The sequence below is a fragment of the Artibeus jamaicensis genome, unplaced genomic scaffold, assembly GCF_021234435.1.
Source record: "Artibeus jamaicensis isolate MK-2021 breed Jamaican fruit bat unplaced genomic scaffold, CSHL_Jam_final contig_233, whole genome shotgun sequence".
NCBI lineage: Eukaryota > Metazoa > Chordata > Mammalia > Chiroptera > Phyllostomidae > Artibeus > Artibeus jamaicensis.
The window spans coordinates 7,374,457-7,399,909 of record NW_026521486.1 but is presented as its reverse complement, the minus strand read 5'-3'; the positions used below and the strand labels follow the sequence as shown (position 1 = coordinate 7,399,909).

General features: G+C 57.2%; 3 protein-coding genes and 1 long non-coding RNA gene across 6 annotated transcripts; 3 read left to right on the top strand and 1 right to left on the bottom strand.

The window, feature by feature from the left end:
- Nucleotides 1-7,391: 7,391 nt before the first annotated feature.
- On the top strand, nucleotides 7,392-8,600 carry LOC119060525 (histone H1.0). The gene has a single exon (XM_037160688.2). The coding sequence runs from the start codon at nucleotides 7,720-7,722 to the stop codon at nucleotides 8,302-8,304; it is 585 nt and encodes a 194-aa protein (XP_037016583.1). The 5' UTR covers nucleotides 7,392-7,719; the 3' UTR covers nucleotides 8,305-8,600.
- Nucleotides 8,601-9,976: 1,376 nt separating this feature from the next.
- GCAT (glycine C-acetyltransferase) lies at nucleotides 9,977-19,254 on the top strand. 3 transcript variants are annotated; one of them, XM_037160725.2, is made up of 9 exons: nucleotides 9,977-10,288; nucleotides 11,691-11,821; nucleotides 12,792-12,893; nucleotides 13,360-13,506; nucleotides 13,985-14,139; nucleotides 14,277-14,359; nucleotides 14,511-14,682; nucleotides 15,066-15,187; nucleotides 15,975-19,254. In XM_037160725.2, the coding sequence occupies exons 1-9, from the start codon at nucleotides 10,096-10,098 to the stop codon at nucleotides 16,016-16,018; spliced, it is 1,149 nt and encodes a 382-aa protein (XP_037016620.2). In that variant the 5' UTR covers nucleotides 9,977-10,095; the 3' UTR covers nucleotides 16,019-19,254. The 3 variants fall into 3 exon arrangements, with proteins under 3 accessions (XP_037016620.2, XP_037016621.2, XP_037016619.2); XM_037160724.2 differs by having other exon boundaries at nucleotides 9,980-10,288; nucleotides 15,934-19,252; XM_037160726.2 differs by lacking the exon at nucleotides 14,277-14,359 and having other exon boundaries at nucleotides 9,978-10,288; nucleotides 13,985-14,081; nucleotides 15,934-19,253.
- Nucleotides 17,287-22,003, bottom strand: LOC128626901 (uncharacterized). The gene is made up of 3 exons (XR_008391010.1): nucleotides 21,790-22,003; nucleotides 19,846-19,992; nucleotides 17,287-17,349 (listed from the first exon to the last, which is right to left on the bottom strand). It is a non-coding gene; the product is annotated as an uncharacterized LOC128626901 (long non-coding RNA).
- GALR3 (galanin receptor 3) lies at nucleotides 19,944-22,817 on the top strand. Its single transcript, XM_037160566.2, has 3 exons — nucleotides 19,944-20,125; nucleotides 21,054-21,431; nucleotides 22,037-22,817. Exons 2-3 carry the CDS (start codon nucleotides 21,073-21,075, stop codon nucleotides 22,815-22,817), a joined length of 1,140 nt encoding a protein of 379 aa, XP_037016461.2. The 5' UTR covers nucleotides 19,944-20,125; nucleotides 21,054-21,072.
- Nucleotides 22,818-25,453: the final 2,636 nt, after the last annotated feature.

Sequence of the window (25,453 nt, the reverse complement as noted above, 5' to 3'; positions counted from 1 at the left end):
CCGGAAGGACAGTGTCCATGCATGAGATTAATCTGTCCCTGAGGGCCAAAGCCTTCCGGCTTTGTCTTGGTGCTGTCTTCTGTTGCTTTAAATCTCAGAAAATCAGTTAAAGTTTGTTCATGTAAATCAAAGTTTAACTGCGACCCTGTCACCTACATGCTCATTCCTTTGTCCCAGGAGCATGCGTTTGTCCATCATTTGACTTTCAATCCACATGGGGTGGCAACTGTTTCCCTAACTTGGGGGAAGCAGGTGAGAGAGCAGCTTACCCCACATGAGGCTAAGGAGGGGCCGAGAGAGCCTTTGGTTGGAGCAGGAAAGGGGGAGGCCCACTGAGAAAAGGTCCTGGGGCCAGACTCCCTGACCATGACCCCCTCTGGACCCACCCCTGTCCTTGCTCTTATGCCAGGAACTTGGGAGTCTTTCTGGTTCCTCCCTACATCCCCAACAACGAACGCTTCAGCAAGTCCGGCAGACTCACCCTACATATTCCTCACACCTGCTCCTTCTTTCCACCTCCCCTGCCACTTCTTTAGTTCAGCATCCTCATGGCTGAGACGGCCCCTCCTGCTCTGGCCACCCTCATTCTGCCCTCCCCTACCCACAACCCACACTGCAGCCTGCGAAAAGCACGGGCGGGACCTAGAAAAGCTGAAGCCACGCATGTTGCAGCTCCTTCCTGTTGGCACCAGGTCCTTACAGTAGAAAATTCACAGCAAATTGGAAGGCAGGAAAATGGAAACAGCCACAACCAGTATGGTGGTGTACTCATTTCCTAAGGCTGCTGTAAGGGACTGTCTTGAATGTGGCACCTCACGGGAGCACGAATGTATCGCCTTATAGCGAAGGAGCCCAAAATGGGTCTCCCTGGGCTGAGACCAAGGTGTCGGAAGGTCCAGAGGCAGCTGCATTCCCTGGATTGTGGGCTCTTTCTATCGTAAAAGCCAGCAACAGTGGGTCAAGTCTCTCTCATGCTGCCAGCTCTTGGTTGTGACGCTTCTGGCCCCCCTTTCTCAGGTAAGGACTAAGGACCTTGTTGATCACATTGGGCCACCCGAATAACCCAGTATAGTCTTCTATCTCAAGAATGGCAACTTTTAAAAATATTATTTATTTATTTTTAGAGAGGGGGAAGGGAAGGAGAAATAGAGGGAAGGAAACATCAATGTGTGGTTGCCCTTCACATGCCCCCAACTGGGGACCTGGCCCACAACCCAGGCATGTGCCCTGACTGGGAATCAAACCAGCGACTCTCTGGTTCACAGGCCAGCACTCAATCCACTGAACTACACCAGCCAGGGAAGACCAGCAACTTTAATTCCATCTGCAACCTCCTTTCCTCCTCGCCGGGTAACAACAGAGCATGTTCACAGGCTCTAGGACCTGGGACGGGAACATCTCTGGGGGACGTTCTACCACCACAAGTAGGACGGAGACAAACTGCCACCTCTTGCTGTAGTGGAAGCACATTCTGCGGTGACCATGAAGTGGACCCACTGAAGTCTTAGGGTCCCTCCCTTGCCCAAACCCCTTGCAAGGCCCTGACAGGAATCCCCATGTCCCTTTGGAAGGCTCTGAGGGGGACCCTAACCATGTGGATCAGAGAGTCAAATTAGTAAAAATTATACATTTCTGGATCTCGTGATGCTTGTAATATTTATCAGTTTTCAAAAATCTACAACTTATGAGTCCTTTTCTCAGTGTACATATAAATTCAGTCTTTACCTTATATTTTATTAAATTTGTATATGTTTAAAGGGATCCCCCAAAATCAGTGTGTTCTCTGACCATAGCAGTGAAAAGGAGTGAGTCTCAGCTTCTGGCACCAACGTGGGTGACTCTCAAAATATATAATACTGGAAAAAATATATATATATATAACACTGAGTAAAAGCAGCAAGCCACAGAAAAAGACACCCACGATGGGGGAAATGACTGGAACAACTGTAAAACATTAAAAAAAAAAACCAAACTCACAAGTGATTCCATTTGTATGTAATCCAAAACCAGGCAACACTAAGATGTATAGTGTACGAGGCTAAGTCCGTAAGGGAGAATTAGAGAGAAAAACGAGAGAATGGTTTACATAGTTTGGGGGTAAAGGTCACAGAGATCTGACTCCGGAGAGGCACGAAGAGGGCGTCTGAGGGCCTGGCAAAGTTTATTGCATTAACTTGCACAGCTGTTTGTCTCTCAGTCCTCTTAGAATCATAAATATGTTGCATGATCTCTAGCATGAATGATATTTTCATAACGTAAATTTTTAACTTAAAATAACTGGTTTAAGTTTTTAAAGAAGCATAAAAATTTGAGCTTAAAATTCCGCAGTGCGCTTCTCGGCTCACTCACAGAATCCATGCCCCTCGCTGCGGCAGCTAAAATCGGTACGTGCTCGGGTGGGTTCACTTCTCCGAGGGCACCTCACGCCACTCTCCCCTCCCCTGTTCACACCCGGCCACAAAGCCTACTCCAGCACCGGATCTACACAAGCCTGCCTGTCAGCCCCTCTTAGAGCCCCCTGTCACCTTTGTTCTCAGAACTTGAAACAATAGAGATTTGCACTGGTATTGATGCCGTCCGGCCTCCCCACTGGACTGGTCCATTCTGGGGCCCTCCCAAGCCTCCTCCACTGCTGAAGGGCTTTGCGTTGTACAGTGTGAGCTGGGGCTCACATTCTGTGAGTGGGGTGAGGCCAATGGGAAAACGAGGCAGACAGGAGAACAGGGTTCCGGAGGAAAAGGGGGCAAGACCTGGAAATGGAGGGATGGGGATGTGGGAGAAGGAGAGGCCAGCAGAGTAATCTCCTCACTACTAGAGAGGGATGGACACTACGCCCTGGAGGGCTGGGTCTCCTCTCTCACCAAGGTCCTGGGGTTACTCTTTGCCTGGGGGACTACCCCTTACCCCTTCCTGGCTAGGTGTCACTTACACTATTTAAATGGAAAAGCGATGGGTATTTAGGGACACAAGGAATATAACAGAGTCCAGCCGAGGGGTTTTCACAATATCCCCCGTCCCTACCAGTCACACTGCCGCGAGGTGACTGGAAAGCGCCCGCCCTGCCTGCTGCTCTCTGCCCAACCAGGGATCTCTCAGAGCACGGGGACAGCCCAGGCTGTGAGCTGGGCCTCACCAGGGTCACGGCGGGTGTGGGGGGATGCTGCTCACGCCCCAGCCCCTGCCTGGTGATGCACACGGAGCACACCGCGTGTGGGACTTAGAGCAATGGTCCCCGAAGATGCGTGTCCCGATCCCTGGAACCTGGAAATATGCTATGCCACTCGGCAGGGGGGAATTAAGGCCTCGCACCGACGGACACCTGAGCCGGGAGATCACCCTGGTAGTCCCGTGGAATCTCGGAGGCCCTTAAATGAGGGAAGTGGGGGGTGGAAGAGTCAGAGCCAGAGAGATGGCAGCATGAAAAAGATTCAGCAGATTGGCGACAGCTTTTACGATGGAAAGGGCCCACCCACCAAGGAATGCAGGCTGCCTCTGGAAGCTGGAAATCGCACAAAACAGATCCTTCTCCTAGAGCTTCCAGAAGGAACGCACACCTGTCTACTCCTTGATTTTAGCCCAGGGAGACCTATTTTGGACTACTGACCTCTGGAACTGTAAGATAATAAATACGTGTTGTTTCAGACCGCCAAGTTTGGGGCTATTTGTTACAGCAGCAGCAGGAGACTGTACACGGGGTGATTTATTCCTCTCCTGCCTCTCCTCAGAGTAAAAAGCAGAGGCCAGCCACAGCTCTCCGGCTTCACCTGGCACGCTGCAAGGCAAAATTTTCTCTGCTTAGAAAAAGCCTGAATACAGTCATGGGCCCTGTAATAGCCCCGGAGCCATTGAGGGGATGGCCAATACGACAGTGACACCATGGATTACAATGGAGTTGAAAAACGACCCCCTAGTGCCTCCACTGAACAGCAGTAATGCGTAAAATGTCACACAAATGCTCATCGCTGAGTTGCAGTTGCTCGCAGTATTCAGTAACAGTAACCTAGGAGCTGCGGGGGAACAGAATTTGTCGCCCCAACATATGTTTCCTTGGCATAAGGACTGCTTCAGATTGGTTAACTTGAAAAGGTCCTATCCCAGTATCTGACACATAGCAAGTGAATTCCTTAGGGTTCCAAAACCCCAAAAAAGTGCCATTTTACAAGGTCTAGGACACCACAGGTGGCGCGGTGGGAGAGTCAGGGCTTGGGTGTCTGTTGGCAGTCACCCTCTGGCAGGCTGCCCCCACCCTCTGACAGTCCTTGAGCCCTTCTAGACCCTCTCCCTGAAAAATGAAGATGCTACGGATCAAGGGTTCAATAAATGCCGACGCCTGCACACACACACATTAGCAAAAACATGACCCCTGGCATTCTATGCGATTTACACTTTTCCATACAGGACTTCATTTCAATCTCACCCCGACCCCACAAGTAGGTAGAGCCCCCTTTTTGACAGGTGAAAAAAGCAGCAAGGAGGCTTGGGCCTCTCTGCGCGCGACTGGACGAGAAAGATGTCTGATCTCTTCCCCAGGCCCGAGCTGGGGGGACCAGCGGTTCGGAGCTTCACGAGGGTCCTGGGCTGGGGGCGCAGTGCGGGGCTCGGCGCCCGCCGGGAGACTACATTTCCCAGGAGGAGTTGCCCGCATCTCTGCGGCTCCGGGATTTTAAAGGGCTCGCCGCCTGCCGGCGAGAAAACGGCTCTTCGATCCATAAATAGGGTCCGCAGAGCAGCCTTCCAGGTGCCCGAGTGGGGGAATCAGGGAGCCCCCAGGGTCTGCAGAGGCGAGGTGCGGCCAAGCTAATCTGGAGGCAGCCTCTCCTCATCTTGCCCTCCTCGGCCTCGGACTCTGCACCCAACTCTGGAGGAACCTCTTCCGGACCGTCCCCACCCCTCCCCTCAATTTTCCTGAACAGGGGTACGTGCGGCGAATTCTGCCACCAGGCGGGAGGCACCCGCGACCCCTCCGTCCCGTTTCTGGCTTTAGCTCCGGGAGAGAATGTACAGGTCCTTGGGATGGGCGGGGATAGGGATGTGACCGCAAAAAGCTGAAGAAGCTAAACCTCACGGTGAGCCACCCTCCTCCCCGTCCTCCCCACCCCTGCATCCTAACGAGTTCCTCGGCCTCTATAGGAAAGGGGCGGGTAACGGGGGTGGTAATCATGTTGCTTGCCTCCCCAGGCTGGAGGTGCAAAGAATCAAGAAACGTGCGGAGAGCACTTTGCAAACTGTAATGTGCTGTGTAAATAAAATTATTTCATCATTGTGTCATTGGATTCACCCAGTACCGATTCTAAGAAGTGCACAGAGGTGAGGGGAGGGGGGAGCGTGACACGCCTCCGAAAGCGCAGGGTTGGAAGGTCTGGGACTTGGGGATGTCTATTTGGACACCTATTTCCCCATCCAGACCTTAGTGGGAACTGGAGAATTGTCTTTCAAACTAACCAACACAAACCCACCAGAATGTTGGGTTTTCAAATCAGGAAACTTCCGGGTAATGGATATCAACAAATAAGAACTTAACCTTTTGAACTGACCTGGCCCTTCATGCTTCCCTTCCCCACCTGCGCCACCAAGAGAAGCCTAGAGAGAAGGCATCTGACACCAAGTCTCGGGTCTCCCCCCTCCTTCCCCCAATCATTTGGATTAATCCATCCCTTGGGGTGGGGGTGGGGAACCCATTTATTTCCCTGGCCTCAGAGACACCCAAGTCCAGTATGAGCCCTTTCCTCCCTCCCCTCTATCCCTACTAAGACCCTGACCCGCACCTAAACCCTCCAACCTTCTCCACAGCCAGTGTCTGCAAACAGCTCCCGGGCAGTACAGGAGACACGTTCATCATTTTGACCAGCTATAATCCCCCCATACCACTCCCCCACCACCGCCCCAGGGTCCCAGGGTATTGTTTGAAATGAATGATGGGCTTCTGCTTAGGCAATAAAAGCGGGCTTGTTGTGGGATGTGGCTTAGGGAGCGAGCATCCCAGAATCTCAAGCCAGGGCCCCTGCCAAGCGGGACCCTGCATATAAGTAGGATGTCTGTTGCAAAAAAGGTGCTCTGTCCCAGGAGTTCTGGGGTCCCTTCTGCTGGCCTGAGGGCCCCTAAATCCCCTCAGAGCCCCTCCAGACTCCCTAAAGACGGTGGCGCCCCATATTTGTCTCATCCATACCTGCCAAGTACAGGAAAAGATGTTCACATTTTAACAAAGGCATTGCATCCTCCCAGCAAAATGGCGGTGGTCCCGGCCCGGGTTCCCTTAACGACCACACACTTCCCGAGGATTAGTTAGTGCCCAAGGAACGAGACCCCCTTCCTCGACCTCTCCCCCAGAGCCCTGTTTTCCGAAGTTCTAAGGCACTCAGAGCTTTCTTCATCCCAGGGGCCCCCAGGACAGCCTCTGGTGAGAGCCTGTGGGGCAGTTCCTTCAATGTGGTCCTCAGCCTCTGAGACCCCCGTCTTGGAGGGTCCTTGGGACGGCGACTGGACCCCCAGGCTGGGCCTCAGGGGTGGGGGCAGCGAGCTTTGTCTGTAACACCCCCAAACTCCTAGGCTGAGGATGGCATATAAATGAATTCCATGTTAGGATATACGGGAGATGTGGGGGTCTTTAAGGACCGCAGGGGACTAGGGAGACCCCTCCTCACTGCCTCAGGGGACCCTGGAAGCATTGGGGGTTCGGTCTCAGGAGAGAATCTCCACTGCAGAGGTCAGGGGGCCCGCTGGGGGGGAGCCCATAGAGGAGGGGGAAGGGACAAAGTTTGAAAGTCCCCTTACAACTCTTCCAAGGAAAGTTTGCTTAGGGGCCCAATGGACAGAGAGGGGTTAGAGGTGCGGGGAGCCCGGTGGCGGGATGACCCCCGAGAGGTGACCGGACCCTGGGGGAGCGACCCCTCCCCCCTGTCCCGGCTCGGCCCGGCTGGGAGTCGCCCGTCTCGGGGCCGCGTGTGTTAGTTGGGGCCGCTTTCTGGCCACTCCGCCGGGCTGGGGGACCCCGCAGGGGGCCGGGAGCGGTGTCCCCGGTAGCACCAGGGGGGGAGCTTTGCTACGGGGGGTTTTCCGCACCGGGGCTCCCCGGCCCCACAGAGCCAGCCCCCAGCAAAGGGGAAATGTGCCGGCACCCCAGCGGTCCTCAGCGCCGTTTGGGGCGCCTGGCGAGCTCGGGGGGCGGCGGTCCGGCCGGCAGGCCGCCTGGCGGGGGAGCCCAGGGAGCCGGGCAGCGACCCCGGGCGGCGGCGGGGAGCGGGAAGGCCCGGGGCGGGGAGAAAGGTCGGATTTGCTCGGCGGAAGAAACACAGATGGCGGCGGCGCAGCGCCATTCCGGGCCGGGAGCAGGCAGCCAGCAGCCCTGTCCTCACCGCGGTCCGCCCGCCGCCGCTAAATACCCGGATGCGCCGCCTGAGCGCCAGACGCGGAGCTGGGAAAAAGAGAGGCAGCGGAGGCGGTGTCAGAGCCAGCGCCAAAGCCAGCACCAAAGCCAGCACCAAAGCCAGGGCCAGAGTCGCAGCCGCACACAGAAACAGACCGTCCGGCGGGGCTGGGCACGCAGAACCGGCCCGGTGAATCCTCCCGCGACGCGAGCCAGGTCCCAGAGAGCCAGGCTTTGGGACTGGCCTGAGAGTCAGGGACGCGAAAGCCGATCCCGAGTCAGGCTTTGCTTGGCCTCCGACGGGTGCTGGCCCTTTTGAAGGCACCTTCTTCAACAGCAAGACCAGGCGGCCCAGCATGACTGAAAACTCCACGTCTACTCCTGCAGCCAAGCCCAAGCGGGCCAAGGCTTCCAAGAAGTCCACAGACCACCCCAAGTACTCAGACATGATCGTGGCTGCCATCCAGGCGGAGAAGAACCGCGCTGGTTCCTCTCGCCAGTCCATCCAGAAGTACATCAAGAGCCACTACAAGGTGGGCGAGAACGCCGACTCGCAGATCAAGTTGTCCATCAAGCGCCTAGTTACTACCGGGGTCCTCAAGCAGACCAAAGGAGTGGGTGCTTCGGGGTCCTTCCGGCTGGCCAAGAGCGATGAGCCTAAAAGGTCAGTGGCCTTCAAGAAAACGAAGAAGGAAGTCAAGAAGGTGGCCACGCCAAAGAAGGCAGCCAAACCCAAGAAGGCAGCCTCCAAAGCCCCCAGCAAGAAGCCCAAAGCAACCCCAGTCAAGAAGGCCAAGAAGAAGCCGGCTGCCACGCCCAAGAAAACCAAAAAACCCAAGACTGTCAAGGCCAAGCCAGTAAAGGCATCCAAGCCTAAGAAGGCCAAACCAGTGAAACCCAAAGCCAAGTCCAGTGCCAAGAGGGCCAACAAGAAGAAGTGACAGTGAAGCCTTTCTTGTGGACACTCCTGCCTGTCTCCTTATTTTCTGTAAATACTTTTTTCCTTCTCTTATTCCTCATCTGCAATCCCTTGCCCCTTTGTATTCTGACTATATGGGAGACAGAATTTGGATTCCTCAGAAATTAGGAAATAGTTCATTTTTCTTTAACCAGTCGTGCAAGGACAGCAAAAACAATCTCATCTCTGTAGTGATGAGAAATATTTTGTTCTGGTAATTTGTTATTAATCTACTTAGGGTTTGGGGTGGGTTGGTATGTTTTGTTTAGTTGGATGGTTTGTCGATATGAAGGTGAAAGGGGGAAAATCCAGAAGGCAGTTTATTCTGGCTAGTTGAGAGAGGGAGCCCAGGAATTGTAAGGTTTGTAGGAGTATCTTTTAAGACAAGTGAGCTTTAAGTTGAAGAGCCCATGTGAGTTTCAGAACCTTGTTGGGGAGGAGAGGGGTGGCAGCAGCTGGACACCAAGTAGGGAGGTGGAATACACCCTCTGGGCTGACTTCCACCTCCCAATGGGGTGAGCAGTGGGGGGGGGGGGCGGGAATCCAAGTGCAGTTTCACACTTTTGTTAGTCCCTGTGGCCTCCCTATTGTCCTGGGGAAGGGAGGGGGTGTCAGAATGACAGCTGGTCTGAGAATCTGTGGCTTCTCTCAGCTGGAAACTAGCCATGGGGGGGGGGGGGGGTCTTTGTGGCTTCGGAAAGTCTCCTGTTATGGGAGTGGAAACTTTGGGGGAAGGGTGGGGAGTCAGTCAGCCAAGTGCCTCAGTGAGCCCTGTTGAAACTTGGGTTTTTCCACGCAATTGGATTGTATTCCCCTGGTTTTTGGTTCCTCCTGTACAAGAGGTGGCTCTGGTGGTCTGGAGAGTCTCCAGCACTGCCACCGCCACTTAAAAACTTCCCGACCTCTTATTTCTGAGTATTTTCTAAGTAGTGGTAGATGGGGGAGGGGTAGTGGGCGGGGAGTGGACAGTAAGACATACTGCAGTCGTTTTTCAATCGCTAAGTAGTTTTACAGAGCTAGGTCTGTGTATGTGCGTGTAAATGTGTATATACCTATCTAGAGCTAGCACTTTAGTTTCACACCCGGGAGCTGGGAGAAAAAAACCTGTACAGTCGTTTTCCTCATAATATAGGAAAGCACGCGATTGCGCGTCGTAACCCTCCCCCCTTTTTTTGTAAAAAAAAAAAAAAAAAAGTGTTATTCGTGCCGGGAAGAATTTGCTGTCTTTGTAATTTTAAAACTTTAAAATAAAAACTGAAAAAGGACAAAATCTGGGCAGTTTTTCCTCACTTATAAGACTAGAAGGCAGAGCAATCGGACGACTAGTAGGGGGAAATCGGGGAGCGTTTGCACCTGAGAAGGGAGGGAACGTTCCAAGAGCTCCGCAGAAACAAACCTTGGGGCTGGAGGGGATAGAACGTGCCTCCGACTGCTGCCTTTGGGACCCAGAGCACCCTTTTACCGAGATGGGTGTGTAGGCAGGGGATGGGAATGGGCTCTGGGGTCCGATGGGCTGGGCCCTGCCTCGTTGCCTCCCTTTTCCCCTTCACGGACCTCTCCAGTCTCAACTTACAAATCAATCCACTTTCGTCCGCTGCGCCTCCTGCCCGGCCCCGCCCACCTGCCCATGGGCCCGCCTTTGCATGCCTTCCAGGGAGCTCCTCTTGCTCTGATTGGCTGGCGGGACCCAGCCCCCAGCCACGTGACCAGGTCGCGGTTTGCTGTGCAGTGGGACAAGCAGTCGCCCTCGCGCGAGGTAAATGAGGTGAGCGTGATGTGGGCCGGCTCTGTTCGCGCCGCGCTCTCCCGAGCCCCCGGCAGCCGCCGCGCGCACTCAGCGCTGGCGCAGCTGCGTGGCATATTGGAAGAGCAGCTGGAAGGGATCCGCGGGGCTGGCACCTGGAAGAGTGAGCGGGTCATCACGTCGCGCCAGGGGCCGCGCATCCACGTTGACGGCGTCTCCGAAGGTAACTCCCCCTCCCGGGAGTCATCGGACGTGGCCGGGTGTTAGAGGGCGGTTCTGAGGCTGTAGCTGAACGGAGGTTCTGGAGGCAGTGGGAGGCGAGACCCCCTGCACACGTAGCCACTGGCCCCTTTTCCAGCTAGCAGGACTACCACGTGGCCTGCTAACCTGGTTAAACCCGTTTCCCTGAAGGGAGGTGATTTGCCCTTGAGCACCTGTTTGCCTCAGAAGGCAGGGAGGGAGAGGCCCAACCCTGGGAGAACGTGAGAAAAAAAGACAAACCCAGCTGGGTCCCTTCAAGAAGGGTGATGGGAAGACACAGCAAGAAACTCTACATTTCTGGTGCTGCTGTCTTGTGTGCGCCCCTAACTGCTGCATGTGGACTCTTGCAAACCTCCAAACGTTGAAATGACTAATTGCACTTTACAAACGAAAAGGCTCATAGGTGTGAAGTGAGGGGCCCCAAAGCCCCCAGCCAGCTGCAGGCAGAGCTGGGCTTTGGTGCAGGCCTCTGGTGTATTGGAGCTGGAAGGCCAGCTAATGAATGAGCCTGAGAGGCCAACATCACTGAGCAAGGGACTGGTGGAGTGCTGCAGGAATCACACCATGAATTGGCACAGCTGGTCTCATTCCTGTCTAACCAGCAGTCACTGCCCCTTTGTCTGTGCCAGGTCCCAAATGGGTGCTGGTTACAAAGGTCCCCACCGCCGTCTTCTGCCCAGGAAGTAGGCATGGAATACAATTTAGTGCTGTGGCACTCAATTGTAAAATTGAGGTCCCAGGAAATCTCTACCTCCCCTCGGGGGAAGCTTGGAGCAGGCCAAAAAGATGGGAAATTAGGAGACCGCAGTACTCATCTTGCGTGTGCCTTTCCTGGGCTGAGTAAACCTTCCTTCTCAGGCCTCCGTTTCTTCCTTGGGTCAGCTGTGTTCTCTTTAGGCTTTGTAATTCATAGTCCAGGCCTCAGAGGCCCCCGCTTTGGGGCCTGTGATTCTATACCAAGCAGCAGAGTTAACTGTGGAGTTCTAGGACCACAGTGGGAAGCCCTCTTACCCAGGGGGAAACCAAGGCCCGGATGATGGGTTGCTAGTGGTCCTCAGGCCTGCGAGGCAGGGCTGGGTTGTTCCTTTGGGGGGAATGTGATTCAGAGCCAGAGTTTAATTTTCTTACTCTTCAAGGTGCCACCATGAGTGTCCTTTCCTGACCTTTTCTCTCCTGTAGCCGGTGCCTCCCAGGGGCCCCCAGATCCTCGTCCCGGCCTCTGCCCCAGAAGGGTCATTCTGTGTGATTGTTGCCTCCTCAAGGGTGAATCTGGGTTCATGTATTTTCTGGGTCACCAGGGCCTGGCACCTTTCCAGGCCTTTCCTTAGGGCCTTGAGCTGCTGTGTCTGTTCCCTCCACCTCAGGAATCCTTAACTTCTGTGCCAACAACTACCTGGGCCTGAGCAGCCACCCCGAGGTCATCCAGGCAGGTCTGCAGGCCCTGGAGGAGTTTGGAGCTGGCCTCAGCTCTGTTCGCTTCATCTGTGGGACCCAGGTACCCAGCGGGGGTTGTGAGGGGGTGGGGGTGGGTAGAGCGGGGCCTTGTCCCCAGCGTTGGGCACTGACCCCAGCTGTCTGCTTCCCACAGTCAGCAAGGCTGCCTTAGCCAGCTCAGCCCATCCCATCCCATCCCATCCCAGGGCAGAGTTAACACGAGTAAAAATGCTTAGAACAGCACTTGACACGTAGGGATGCTCAATGAATGCTGGTTATTGTTTTGTAAATGTAACAAAATAAACCAATATAAACATGAAACTTTTTAAAGTGCTTATTCTGTGTCCGGTGCTGTTTTAAGAACATTATAAGGATTAATTTGTTCGTACTCATAACAATCCTAAGAGATACGTGCTGATTTTGTCCCTGTTAAAGGGTTGAGGACTTGGAGGCCCAGGGGATTGGAGTGACTGGCTTCAGGGCACACAGGCTGCCAGAGTTCCGTGTGAACCCAGGTGGCTTGGCTCACTAGTCCATGCTCCTGACCGCCTGTGGGACTTTCAGAAATGGGAGGATGAAATGAATGGTGGAACTGCCGACTTCCAGCCAGGGCACTTTCCAGCGAAATCCTCACCCAGACTGGACAGCTTTCAAATCTAAGAATCTAGAGTCCACTTAGAGTTACTTCTGTAACCCTCTGCCATAAAACAGTCGAACAAGACACTTAGTTTGGTATCAGGAAGACACGCCTTCTTTTGCCATCAGTCCCCATAGTTTCACTCTCTGACCCCCATTGCAAAAAGAAGAACCAAACAGGAAGGGACAGCTAGAAAGCCCCTAGTTGTTCCATGAGAACCATCTGCTGGGCTCCTGCTGGCCCTGAAGAACACCTGTGGTGAAGAAAGGAGGGAAGGGGCAAGGCCACCGGCCTTCTCGGCTGGGTGTGTCTGTGGCCTTCTAAGCCTCTGTCCCCAGGACTTATCCCATGTGACTCTGCAGGCATTAACACCTGTCCCACTCGCTTCCTTCAGAGCATCCACAAGGATCTAGAAGCAAAGATAGCCCGCTTCCACCAGCGGGAGGACGCTGTTCTTTATCCCAGCTGTTTTGATGCCAACACTGGCCTCTTTGAGGTGTGTGGGGGCCGTGGGTGGGAGCTGGTGAAGCCTGCTAGGCTGCTGGAGGAGTGGGCAGTCCAGAGGGCCTGGCAGGATGCCAACGCCGTGGCTCGAGGCTCCAGTGATCGTTTCTTACAGGTGTCAGGTTGGGCCAGGTAGGTGCTCCAGGAAGAACCCTGAGGCTTGCAAGGAGGCCATCTTCCCGAGTACTGGGGGCTAACCCACCTCACCTGGATGGCTGGGAGTGGCAGGGGCTAGGCACTCTCCAAACACATCCTCGCCTGTTCTCATGAGAGCAGGGTCCTGGCTCAGCCCAGCCCTGGGGCTCTGGGGACCCAGGTAGAGGTAGAGGGCTCCTAGCCTCCCCGCCCAGAGGAATGTTCTGGTTGGTAGTGAAATTCGGACTCGGGGGCTGAGTCATAGAAGAGGGAGGACCACCAGGTGTTTGGCCGATGTCTGTACTCCGTCTGCCTTCCCCCAGGCCCTGCTGACCCCAGAGGATGCAGTTCTATCAGATGAGCTCAACCACGCCTCCATCATCGATGGCATCCGTCTTTGCAAGGCCCATAAGTACCGCTACCGCCATCTGGACATGGCTGATCTAGAGACCAAGCTGCAGGAGGCCCAGGTGGGGCGAGGACTGGGTTTATCCTCAGCCTCCGCAGGCCAAGTCTGCACTCAAAATAGCCCAGGAGTTTGAAACAGCCAAGATTTGAACATGGATCCCTCAGACCCAGAGGTGTTTTCCATTTCACCATGCCGCCTGGGCACCTTGTGTGTGGGCAGGCTCTTAGTAGGCGTAATGGCAGGATCCACTCATGGAAATAACAGGCCCCACCCCACGCTGCCCTCTGAGGGGGCACTGAGAGCATCCTCACTGCCCGGGGCTAAGCGCAGCTCCAGACTGCCCTGGAAGAGATGAGTAGGGCTCAGAAAGGCAGGGATGAGGCAGAAGATGTTCCAGTCCCAGTGCAGTAGCACTTACGTGCCCACCCCTGTGCCTGGCACTGGGCAAGGGGAGCTCTTAGAGCCCCAAACAGCACAGAAGGTGGGTGGCTGCGCCAGCGTGTCACACCGACCACCACCAGTCCTTGCCTCCCCTGCAGAAGCACCGACTGCGCCTGGTGGCCACTGATGGGGCCTTTTCCATGGATGGCGACATTGCACCCCTGCAGGAGATCTGCCACCTCGCATCTCGATACGGTGCCCTGGTCTTTGTGGACGAATGTCATGCCACTGGCTTCCTGGGGGCCACAGGACGGTGGGAGCATGTGGCACCTGAGGCCTTGGGTTGGGCTGCTAAGGGTAGGGTGGGAAACCAGGAGGCCAGCCTCAGCTCAGCCGGTGACTGCCGGGCACTCAGGCAGCCTGTGGTGGCAGTGGCAGCTTTCCTTGCAGGGGCACAGATGAGCTGCTGGGTGTGATGGACCAGGTCACCATCATCAACTCCACACTGGGGAAGGCGCTGGGCGGAGCGTCAGGTGCCTGCAGGGTTGTGCCACTGGGGTCCCCTTACCCACATGCAGGGCCTGGGACTGCAGACAAGAGGGCAGACCTGTGTATTTTCTGCCCTCTTGGGTGGGCAGGGTGGGCTCTGGCTCCTGACTACCCCTACCCCCCTCTCGTTCTCAGGGGGCTACACGACAGGGCCTGGGCCCCTGGTGTCCCTGCTGCGGCAGCGTGCCCGGCCCTACCTCTTCTCCAATAGCCTGCCACCTGCCGTTGTCGGCTGTGCCTCCAAGGCCCTGGACCTGCTCATGGAGAGCAACGCCATCGTTCAGTCTATGGCAGCCAAGACCCAGCGGTGTAGTCCCTGGCGCGGGTGGGAAAGGCTAGGGTGGAGGGAGCTGCCGCGGCCCACCCCTGTGTGGCTGCCCAGCCCAGGCCTACAGGTTCTGCCTCTGCCAGTTCGTGTGCTCAGCAGGCTGCACTGGGACTCAGCTTGGCCTCTTCCGTCCATTTCCTGGCACGTCTCTGCGAATGACCCCCTGTCTTCCTGACTCTTCTGTTTTTCCACCTCGCTCTTTGGTCTGCTTGTTCCTCCACCTGACTTTCTGGGTCTGCATCTCTGTCTTGCTGGTTCCTTCTGCAATTCGGGCACAGATCTTGGGTCATGTGTCTATCAGGAGCAGGTGTGAATGGTCCACAGCCCCCCAGCGACCTGTAACACTCAGCTTGTGCCCACAGGTTCCGCAGTAAGATGGAGGCTGCTGGCTTCACCATCTCGGGAGCCAGTCACCCCATCTGCCCCGTGATGCTGGGTGACGCCCGGCTGGCCTCTTGCATGGCGGATGACATGCTAAAGAGAGGTGAGGAGGCCCGGGCAAGGGACTGGGTATGCGGCCTGAGAGAGAACAGCGGGGACCCAACTAGACTGCGAATACTCCCCCTTATTGCTCCTCGACTCTTTATTTATTTATTTGTTTTTAAAGCCAGAATTTATTTCTACTTAAAAATGTTCAAGAGACTTTAAAAAGGCCCAAAGGTCCTGGTTTAATATAAGATCACACTGATACCGTGTCTTTTGGTTACTCTGTTACTAAGGTATTAAGTTGACCCTTGTTAATGAAACACCTGGGTAATTCTTCCAGTTGGGTTGCGGTGATATCCTCCAACTCCCAGTATCTTTCATAAACGGCCATCAGCTTATGAACGATGAGAAATGTAAATCAGAAATAATCATGAAACGTCTGCAGATCCCACTTAATATCCTTTCTGCATTATTCTTCTAAACCAGGCCGCATGGTGATCGCTCTGAGTAGCAGGGCTTGTGAGGAACGCCCCTACAAAGACTGGTATTAAATGCAGCTCTTTCAGAACAGAAACCAGCAAACACCCTTCAAGACAAAACACACCCCCACTGCCCTTTTTAGGCCAGCTGTCCACACTGAGAGACCTGGGCCATGAGGTAGTCCATGGTTGAGAGACCACCCGGTCTGAGAGGCCGAGGGCAGCTCCCTCGGCCTCCGTGGCCCTAGGGAAGTGAGGGCTGTGTGTCATGCCCAAAGCCTGCTCTGCTCTGAGGGCCCCAGGTTGACCCTCTCTGCTTTCTCAGGCATCTTTGTCATCGGGTTCAGCTACCCCGTGGTCCCCCAGGGCAAGGCCAGGATCCGGGTGCAGATCTCTGCAGTGCACACTGAGGAAGACATCGACCGCTGCGTGGAGGCCTTTGCGGAGGTGGGGCGGCTGCACGGGGCATTGCCCTGAGCCCTGGATAGTGACGAGCAGAGCCAAGGTCCCCCTCTCTCCATGGCAACACAGAGGGCCTTTGATCATCAGCCCGGGCCAGAGGCTCTGAGCCCTGTCAGAATCCTCTGGCTGGGCTGGGGCAAGGCCTATGCCTGTGACCGGGAGTGTGAAACAACTGTGGAAATTGGCTGTGATGCGTTGCTTTATTCTTTATGAGCAGTTCCCCTGCTCTGTGATCGGCCGAAAGAGCAGGTAGGAGCTGCAGCCATGACGGCAGGCTCTGGAAAGCTATAGCAGACGTTGGAGCTGACTAACTCATCCAAATTAAGATGAGACCCAGGCTGCGGGGCTGATATAGCAGGGCTGTCCCCTGGCTCAGCTGGAGTCTGTGCTGCTGCAGAGGGAGCTGAGCACCAGCTCTGCAGGCCCTGTCCCTCGCCGCCACCTCCCACTCTGCTGCCTCCGGAGTGTAGCCCTGGGGAACACCTTGTGTCCTGCTCTCTGAATAAAGGGTGGTCCACAGCCGCCCGGATAAGAAGGGGCTGGGCATCCATACCCATGTTTGGAAGAGAGGCAGAGGATTCAGGCCCCAAAGCAAAGTGTGGGTCACTCTTGGGGAGGCCCCTGCCAGTCCGGAAACCTGTGTTCTATCCCACTTTGTCCCTAAGCCTGTGGCACACACTAGGCCATCTCTATCCCTAGTGTGTGCCTCAGCATGTGCCACACTGTACCAGGCGTGGATGTTTTCTTAATGTCTGAGGCTTTTCCAGCTCTGTCAACCCCAGGCCTGCTGGCCTCATGGCAAGCCGCCAGGGGGCGCAGCGAGCTCAGACTCCAGCAGCTCCGGCCCCTCCGGCCCCACCCCTCCAGACTTCTGGCCTTGGGCTCGCCATTTGAGCAATTCTACAGCCACGGCCTTCCAGGCTGATTGGCTGCTGTGAAAGCCCTATCCACCCTTGTCCCCCACAATGACTTGCTGCGCCTCCACTGGAGGTGGCAACCCCCTTCCCACAGTCACTTCCCCTAGCCCCTCTCCGCTGCCCTCCCCACTCAGTCTCACAGGCACCCGGTGGGGGCAGGGGGCAGCTTCTGAGTCACCATAGCCCCAGCCTCAGCAGAGTGGCCTTGGGAAGCTCTCGCAGTTTGCTGGGGGTAGAGCGGGATGAAAAGGGCCCTTATTAACATCGGGGAACTAGGACAAGGTCTCCAGCGCCCATATCCCCAGCCCTCCCCCTTTCTTGGGAATCTTGGTTGAACAATCTGGTTGAGCTCCAGCCTAATCCTGCAAATGAAAAAGATTTTATTGTCAGAGAGAGGGGGAGGGAGGGAGGGAGACATTGATGTGTGAGGTTTCGTCTCGAACGCCCCAACTTGGGACCTCACCTACAACCCAACGTGTGCCCTGACCGGAGTCGAACCTGCGGCCTCAGTCTGCAGGATGATGGCCAGCCCATTGAGCCACACCAGTCAGGGCCAGTCCTACAGGATCTTGACTCTGGGATTCTGGACATCCTCGCCTGTGATCTGGAAGAGCTTGAGGCTGGGGGATGTCGCCAGGGGGAGGGGCTGCTGCAGCCACATCAAGCACAGGAACGCGTGTGTGTAGCCACCCCCAAGGTGGGGCCCCCGGTGCCAGGCGCACTGTGGCAGCAGCGAAGGCACAGGATCTGACACCAGTACCGAGCGCAGCTTGACGTGTGAGGGCCGCATGGGCCAGCAGGTCACACCTGGCAGCCACGACCACAGTGTGCCCCACCCACCCAGCGAAGCCAGAGCACCTGGCCCAGGCCCACTGGGCAGTGGCACAGTGTGCGCTGCCGGTGGCAGCAGGCACTCCCCAGTGAGCAGCGACTCGACATCCTGGGCCTGGCCGTGGTCGTGCCATGCGTGGTTGACCAGGTACGGAGGGGTGCTGGCCCTGGTCCACGGCCACCCAGAAGGGGTCCTAGGAGGTGCCATCCGGGGCAGCAGCAGTTCCAGTTGCACATGCCTGGGCTCGGGCACATACTGGTAGTGGTCCATATCCATGACAAACTAGAGGGCTGGCCATGGATCACTCGCACTTCTGCACACTGTGGGACCAGGGGCTGGGGGTACTGTTCTCAGGGCGCACAATCCGTGTCTCCCGAGTTGGGCACGAGGTTCAAGTTGTGGCCACCGGGAGCAGCATTTGCAGCAAAGGGAGCAGGGGGCCCCGGGGCCTGCTGGCACTGGGGCATAACAACACACCCTTCCTGCCCACCCCAGGTTGGGCCTTCTGGGGTCGCCTCCTTCCCTCTGCATCTGCTCTCAGAGCTGCTCGGCCTGCGGCTACTGGGAGTCCCTCCAGTGCTGCCAGGACCCAGCTACGGGCGAGGAGGGGCCTCTCGCACTGGGGCCCCCACGGGGAGGCGGGACAGCATGTCAGAGACCTCAGAGGCTTTCAGGGTGCAGGCATGACATGTTGGTGTGTCTGAGCTTCTGGCAGTCTGTCGGTGTGTCACTTTCAGAAAGGGTGGACCTCCATCAGTGAGTCTAAAATCCCACCATACCTATAATTCTGCTTTTCAGTGATCATAAGATTCTGTTGTTCTGATTCCTTCATCCAATCTGATAGCTCTGAATTCAGATTTGGAGAGTCCAGGTATGAGCCCTAATATCTTCAATTTAGTGAGTCTCGGCTTCCAGAAGCGGAGGATGCTCTGTGCCTGGGGTGAGGGGCACCAGGCTTGATGAGCACTTCTGCGCACTGACAGAGGTCCCGGGAGCCTGCGAGGGACTGGCCCTAGAGAGTTCACTAGCTGCTCCAGCCTCACATGCAAGTCTGGGCTTCATGAGCATCCCCTCAACTATCCTTACTTCCCCAGACTTCCCCTTTGACATTCTTTCCACCCTCCCAGCTTCTAGAAGGACTCCATGTGCAGTCCCTAGCACCTCTTCTCTCCCTTAACTCCTTGCAGTCTGCCTTCTGCCCCCTCGACATTCGTCGCTAAACCCAGTGCTCCTGGCTGCCTAGGTGTTCGCCTCCAACTCTTTGGCCGTGTGGTGCACTTCTCCAAGTGGTCAGGTCAGAACCCCTGACCGAGTCAGCCATTCACCATCAGCTCTTTGGCTGCTGCCTGGAAAAGAGGCTCCTGGCGGTCACTCGTTAAATCGGTCCACCCCGAGCCATAATAAACTAATTCCAAAATAACTGATCAGGTCCTGACTCTGCTCTAGAACATTCACTAGTTCCCCATTGCCTTTGGCCTAAAGCCAGACTTGGTGGGTACAGAAGCTCTCCATTGTCCAGCTGGACCGAAGCCGTGTGCAAAGCTCAGGGAAGCTGATAGGTCTCGGCTCTCAGGGCCTGGGGGAGGGGTGCGGTATAAAGTCTGCAGAAAAAGGACTCACCCTGGTTTCTTAGCCTAGGGCACCCCATTCAAGACTAGCAATCCTTTCTTTTACAAAAATAAAAATGTTTTCCTTATTTTTAGAGAGAAGGGAGGGAGAGAAACATTAATATATGAGTTCCATCAGTTCAGTTGCCTCTCACACACCCCAAGTTGAGGACCTGACCCGCAACCCAGGCACATGCCCTGACTGGGAATGGAACCAGCAACCTTTCAGTTCACAGCCAGCACTCGATCCACTAAAGCCACACCAGCCAGGGCTGGGCATCCTTTCTGAATTTGGATTGGAGCAGGAGAGGGCAGGATGGGCAGGGCCACAGGAGGTTGGAGTGCCAAGGATGGGATGGGCCCTGGGCACAGAGGGGTTAACTACAAAGCGATCTCAGAGAGATCAATGGGTTACTCACTGCGGAAAGAGACAGAAGCAACGCAGAGGCAGAGAGCCAGGCAGAAGAGCATGCCACCTGGGGAAGATCAGGGGCTGAGGCGGAGGAGGAGGCGGCCAGTGGGCGCTCTGGAGGGACCGCCCGAGTCCAGCGCAGCAGAGGAGGGGCCTTAAAGGAGAAGAGGGGGAAGTGAGAGGCAAACCTGCAGGGAGGCACCAAGGGGTGGCCGCTGAGCCAGGAGGCAGCCTCAGCCTGACGGTTTACCCAGGATCAAGCAGGGGGCCCAGGGCCCAGGACTGAGGTGGGTGTTGCCCATCTTGCACTTGGGAGGGTCTCTGCGTGCTGGGTGCTGGGGGAGGGGAGCCTATGAATCTTTTCTTCCCTCTGCCCTGCCTGACCCCCTTGCCCTGAATTTGTCCCACCAACCTAGAGGTCCCAGGCTTCGGGGGACCCACAGGGGGTACCTGATGTGGGCTGTGGGGTGGGGCAGGCATGAGGGTGGTCTCAGCTTTCACGGATGCACACGCACGCACGCACACAGGCAGCTCAACACAGCACCACCTGTTACACACAGGCTCTCAGAGGAGGACTCCAACTGGAGTCAGAGTGCCAGGGTGGCAACGGCCCCGGTCTGCCCCTCGGAGTGTGATCTTCAGCCTTCCATGTCCCCTCTCTGAGCCTCGATTTCCTCTCAAGTGCAAAAAGGGGCCAGAGAGGGACCTGTACGGTTTTCCAGGGGTGCTGCGGTGAGGCTGTCCCTAAGCTGGACTCTCCAGTAACGCAGGGGTGTCACCCTCCTTTCACTGACTTTGACCCCCGTCCAAGAGTCTTCCCTGAACTTCAGACCCTCACTGAGAAGAAAATATACCCACTCCTGAGGTCGGAGTGCCCCTCCCCTCCCCCCCACCAGGTCCTCACCCAACTCTGCCTGTGTCTTTATCTGCATCACTGGTTGGAGGTCCCTCACCTCCCTAACCAGCCCTTCACACTCCACACTATGGGGGTGTCCCCTGGGAAACTGAGAAACCCACCTCAGACACCAATGTGACCGTGCCAGCAGCTTGCACAGTAGGTCTCGGTGATAAGTTCCGGCTCTGCTGCCTACTCCCACCCCTAGTAGCTTCTAGCCCAGGAGACCTAGCCAGGCCGCAGGCGAGGGAACCAGGTCCCGGGGTCCAGTGACTGGGGCTGGGAGCCCCTGCCTGAGAACCCCAGCTTGTCTTCCCTAGGTGGCTGTCTGTCGGAGAGATGGCTGATGCCCAGAACACGTCCCTAAACAGCCCGGGGAACATGGGGGCTGTGGCAGTGCCTGTGGTCTTCGCCCTCATCTTCCTGCTGGGCACAGTGGGCAACGGGCTGGTGCTGGCCGTGATGCTGCGGCCCGGGCCGAGCGTGTGGCGGGAGCCGGGCAGCACGACAGATCTGTTCATTCTCAACCTGGCCGTGGCCGACCTCTGCTTCATCCTGTGCTGCGTGCCTTTCCAGGCCGCCATCTACACGCTGGACGCCTGGCTCTTTGGGGCCCTCGTCTGCAAGGCCGTGCACCTGCTCATCTATCTCACCATGTATGCCAGCAGCTTCACGCTGGCCGCCGTCTCAGTGGACAGGTGCGCTGTGCCGGGGGCCTGGTTGGGTCTGGGCTGGGGAGGGAGGACCTGAGCAGATGCTTAGTGGCTTAGGAAAGAGAAAGGGGGATGGCAAAGGGGGATGGAGAGGGGCGAGGAGCAGCTCTCTGACCATCACCACCCCGTCTCTGGACGCCTGCAAGGGCGTGTTTGCGGGGACCATCCTGCCCTCCCCCCAACTCTACTTGAGCTTCCCCAAAACATCTCCGTGTCTCAAGTGTGGGCACAGGGCCTGGCACATGGTGAGTGTTCCCGAGTGTGAAATGAATGGCAAGCACAACACACCGATGCAGTCAGAGACTTTATCACCGCCCACTCCTGGCCCAGGTTGTGGTCGTACCTGCTGTCATGGCTTGAAAGTTGGGGTCAAATCCGGGCTCGTTCTCCAGCTCCAACCTCAGCCAAGTCATTTTTCTCTGTGCTTCCAGACATTGCTCTAAGCACTTTGCCCTCAACCCCCTGAGTCACCACCGCCTGGGAAGCAGGTCGAGCGGTCACCCCCACAGCCCCTCGCGGGGTTTCCGTGGAGGCGCGGATGCGGGCTGCCAACCGCCCGCCCCCCGCGCTCACCCCGCGCCCGCCCGCAGGTACCTGGCTGTGCGGCACCCGCTGCGCTCGCGGGCTTTGCGCACCCCGCGCAACGCCCGCGCCGCCGTGGGCCTGGTCTGGCTGCTGGCAGCGCTCTTCTCCGCGCCGTATGTCAGCTACTACGGCACGGTGCGCTACGGCGCGCTCGAGCTCTGCGTGCCCGCCTGGGAGGACGCCCGCCGGCGCGCCCTGGACGTGGCCACCTTCGCCGTCGGCTACCTGCTGCCGGTGGCCGTGGTGAGCCTGGCCTACGCGCGCACACTGCGCTTCCTGTGGGCGGCTGTGGGCCCCGCGGGCGTGGCGGCGGCCGAGGCCAGGCGCAGGGCTACGGGCCGCGCGGGGCGCGCCATGCTGGCGGTGGCGGCGCTCTACGCGCTCTGCTGGGGTCCGCACCACACGCTCATCCTCTGCTTCTGGTACGGCCGCTTCGCCTTCAGCCCGGCCACCTACGCCTGTCGCCTGGCCTCGCACTGCCTTGCCTACGCCAACTCCTGCCTCAACCCGCTGGTCTACGCGCTTGCCTCGCGCCACTTCCGCGCACGTCTCCGCCGCCTGTGGCCCTCTGGCCGCCGCCGCCACCACCGCGCCTGCTGCCCCTTTGGCGCCCGCCGCACCGTCCGTCGCATTCGCCCGGCGTCCTCGGGTCCTGTTGGCCACCCCGGGGACGCCCGGCCTCGCGGGAGGCTGCCGGTGGGTGGCGGCTGGGGCGGGGAGCCCGGGGAGGAGGCTGTTGGCGGCAGGGAGGCTGGACCGGCCCTGTGTGCTGGAGGACCAAAATAAACCTTGTCCACCTCCACTCTGCTGGGTGTCCTATGTCTGTCTTTCCCCTGCTCCAACGGCCGGACGCTTCTAGGGGATGGGGCCGAAGCCAGAAGCCCTGTGAGGAGCAGTGGGTGTGCCGGGGCCCCAGCCCAGTGGACACCCCCGGGCGGTGAAAATGGGTGGGTACAGCTCAGAGCAGCCCCCGAGATGGGCAGCCCCCAGACTGCGTCCATGGCTGGTCTGGCAGGAGGGCAAGTCCTCTGCCCACCCCTCCAAATCCGTCCGCAGGGTCTAAGCCCCGCTTCCTCCACAAGCCTTCTTCACCAAGCCCCTTCTCCTCTCCAAGTCCTGTTCTGGGCTGTTTAATTCCAGCAGCTAATGTGGCAAATATCCGTTTACCAGTTACAATGTATCTCAGGCGGAGCTGCATTCTAATGATCAGAACAGCTCTGCAAGGTCCCTGTAACTTGTTCCATTTTACAGATGAAGAAATCAAGAATCAGAGGGGTTTAGTGATTTGCCTAAGACTGTTTTCACCCGTTTTTCATCTCATAGCACACAAACTGAAATGTTGCAGCACACTAAAGATATGTGTTTTTTTGCTGCTCTAACAAAAAAAAAGTAGGTATAGCTTTGATTCATTCACACCAGACAGCTGCTGTTGTGTTGGTTGTTGTCGGGTTTTGTTTTTTGTTTTGTGTTTGTTTTCTTCTGACAATCTAAAGGAAAAGAGGTCAGTAGCCCTGACTGAACAGTCGGGCATTGCACGTTTTAGAAGTTCTTTGCGGCACACCGTGAAAACTGCTGGCCTAGAGTCTCGTAGTGTTTGGCAGAGGCTGGATGCAAACCCACGGCAGTCTGACTTCTCTGCGGCACCCCCTCCTCCACCTCTGAGACCGCTGCTCCAGGATTTCCTGGTTTCCGAGGTTTTCCTTTGGTTCTTCCTGATTCTGCATCAGCCCCCTTCCCCGAACCTGCAGCTCCCCACGCCCCGGCCGGGTGCCTTGGAAACCTCGGAGGGCTCCCGGTCCTCTCCCTCGGGAGCGTTCTGTTCAGACACTCAGGCCAGCAGGTCCTGATGGGCTTCAGGCCTCCCGCCATTGCCTGGCCCAAATCCCTCGCGTCACTCCTTGGTTGTCCAGCCCTCCTGGCTCAGGAGAGACACAGAGCCACGCTTGGGGCACAGCTGGCCGCCCGGCAGCCATGGCTGCCCTGTGGAGCCCCCTTTCCCTGTTCCTGCTCACAGCTGGGGTCGTCTGTGGCTGTGGAAACCTCCTAATTAGCCAATAAATCAGTTTAAGTGGTTGCAGAGCCGACCGCTTCCTTCCCCACTTCACCACCCGCCAATAACGCTCATCGGCCTCTGGTTGGGGCCTGAGGCCCGTGGGCCTCCGGGTCTCCCCAGCATGTCTGCTGGCTGCTGGGCACCCTGGGGGGGCCCTCCCTGACAGAGGCAGCTGCTGAATCCTGGTCACCGCCTGCCACCTGCCACAGACCCTAGGTCAGAGCAGCAGTCACAGGGGGAAGCTGAGACCCACCCAGTTGGGGGAGCAACTGCTTCAGGGGCCCAGCACAGCACGCCTATGCCAAGGCGTTCACGGCTGACTCCGGCCACAGCAGTGGGGCTGTTCCCGGAGGGCCACGGGGGCGATGCGTCCAGCTCCCACAGTACCCAGCGTGGCCTCAGTCTCCCCGGGGCCTCACTCACACCTCCACCGGCTCATTCGGGCCTTGCGCCAACTTTGGCAGGCAAGGAATATCACCTCCATTCTCAGAGGCAGAAGCTGAGCCTCCAGGAGGTGAGGTAGCGTGACCAGAGCCAAGCGGCTGATTCGTGGCAGAGCTGGTACCCTAATCGGCCCCAGAGGTGGCTCTCAGGCGGCCCAGGCAGCATGTCGAAAACATCCCAGCACATCTGACAAAGTTTGGCTCACAAGAACGGTGAGCGCCTGCAGTGAAAGAAGGGAACAAAATCTCCCAGCTGGGCCGCTGCTCCTCCACGGTCTCCTCTGTGGGCATGGACAGGGGACCCACTGGGGACAGCCTCCATCTAGGACAAGCAGAATCTGAGCGTGCATGAAACCCCAGGCCCCAGGGGAGGGTCCCTGCTCAGCTGGCAGACAGCTGTCCATCCCCGATGTCGAGGCCTCCTCCTCTGCTAGCAGGTCCGGCTGGACCATCGGTCAGGGGCGGGCAGTACGGCCTGGCCCAGAGTAGATGCACAGATGCTTGATTCGTGAGGACAGAGGTGCCAGGGGAGGAAAGACATTACCTGTCCCACCCTGCTTTCCTTACGCCCCAGTCACCTGAGTGCCTGCCCTAGGTGAGGCCGATGGGGGAGGACAGAGACGCTGGGTCTGACCTGGCCTCTCCCTTCCAGCGGCTCTCAGCCCGGCTGGAGAGCCGGACACCGAAAGAAGAACGGACAGAACCGTGGGATGGGCCGTGACAGAACACGCGCAGTTCTGAAGGGGCGCAGAGGAGGGCACTGCTGCCCTCCTGGGCCGTCCAGGCAGGAGTCCCAGAGAAGGAAACGATTCAAACCTACTCTCCTGGAGAAAGGTAGGAAGAGTCTGCAAGGCGGAGCAGCCACGGTGGGGCGCAAGGAGGAGCAATAAGCACTTCTGTCACTGCAGCAGGTGGGGCCCAGGGAG

What these genes read in the sequence shown, in the direction of transcription:
- GALR3 (XM_037160566.2), top strand. Translation starts at nt 21,073, where the DNA reads ATGGCTGATGCCCAGAACACGTCCCTAAACAGCCCGGGGAACATGGGG. An exon ending in GCCGCCGTCTCAGTGGACAG is followed by an intron (nt 21,432 to 22,036) that starts GTGCGCTGTGCC and finishes GCCCGCCCGCAG; the next exon opens with GTACCTGGCTGTGCGGCACC.
- LOC119060525 (XM_037160688.2), top strand. Translation starts at nt 7,720, where the DNA reads ATGACTGAAAACTCCACGTCTACTCCTGCAGCCAAGCCCAAGCGGGCC.
- GCAT (XM_037160724.2), top strand. Translation starts at nt 10,096, where the DNA reads ATGTGGGCCGGCTCTGTTCGCGCCGCGCTCTCCCGAGCCCCCGGCAGC. An exon ending in CGTTGACGGCGTCTCCGAAG is followed by an intron (nt 10,289 to 11,690) that starts GTAACTCCCCCT and finishes CCTCCACCTCAG; the next exon opens with GAATCCTTAACTTCTGTGCC. An exon ending in ATGGCAGCCAAGACCCAGCG is followed by an intron (nt 14,683 to 15,065) that starts GTGTAGTCCCTG and finishes TTGTGCCCACAG; the next exon opens with GTTCCGCAGTAAGATGGAGG.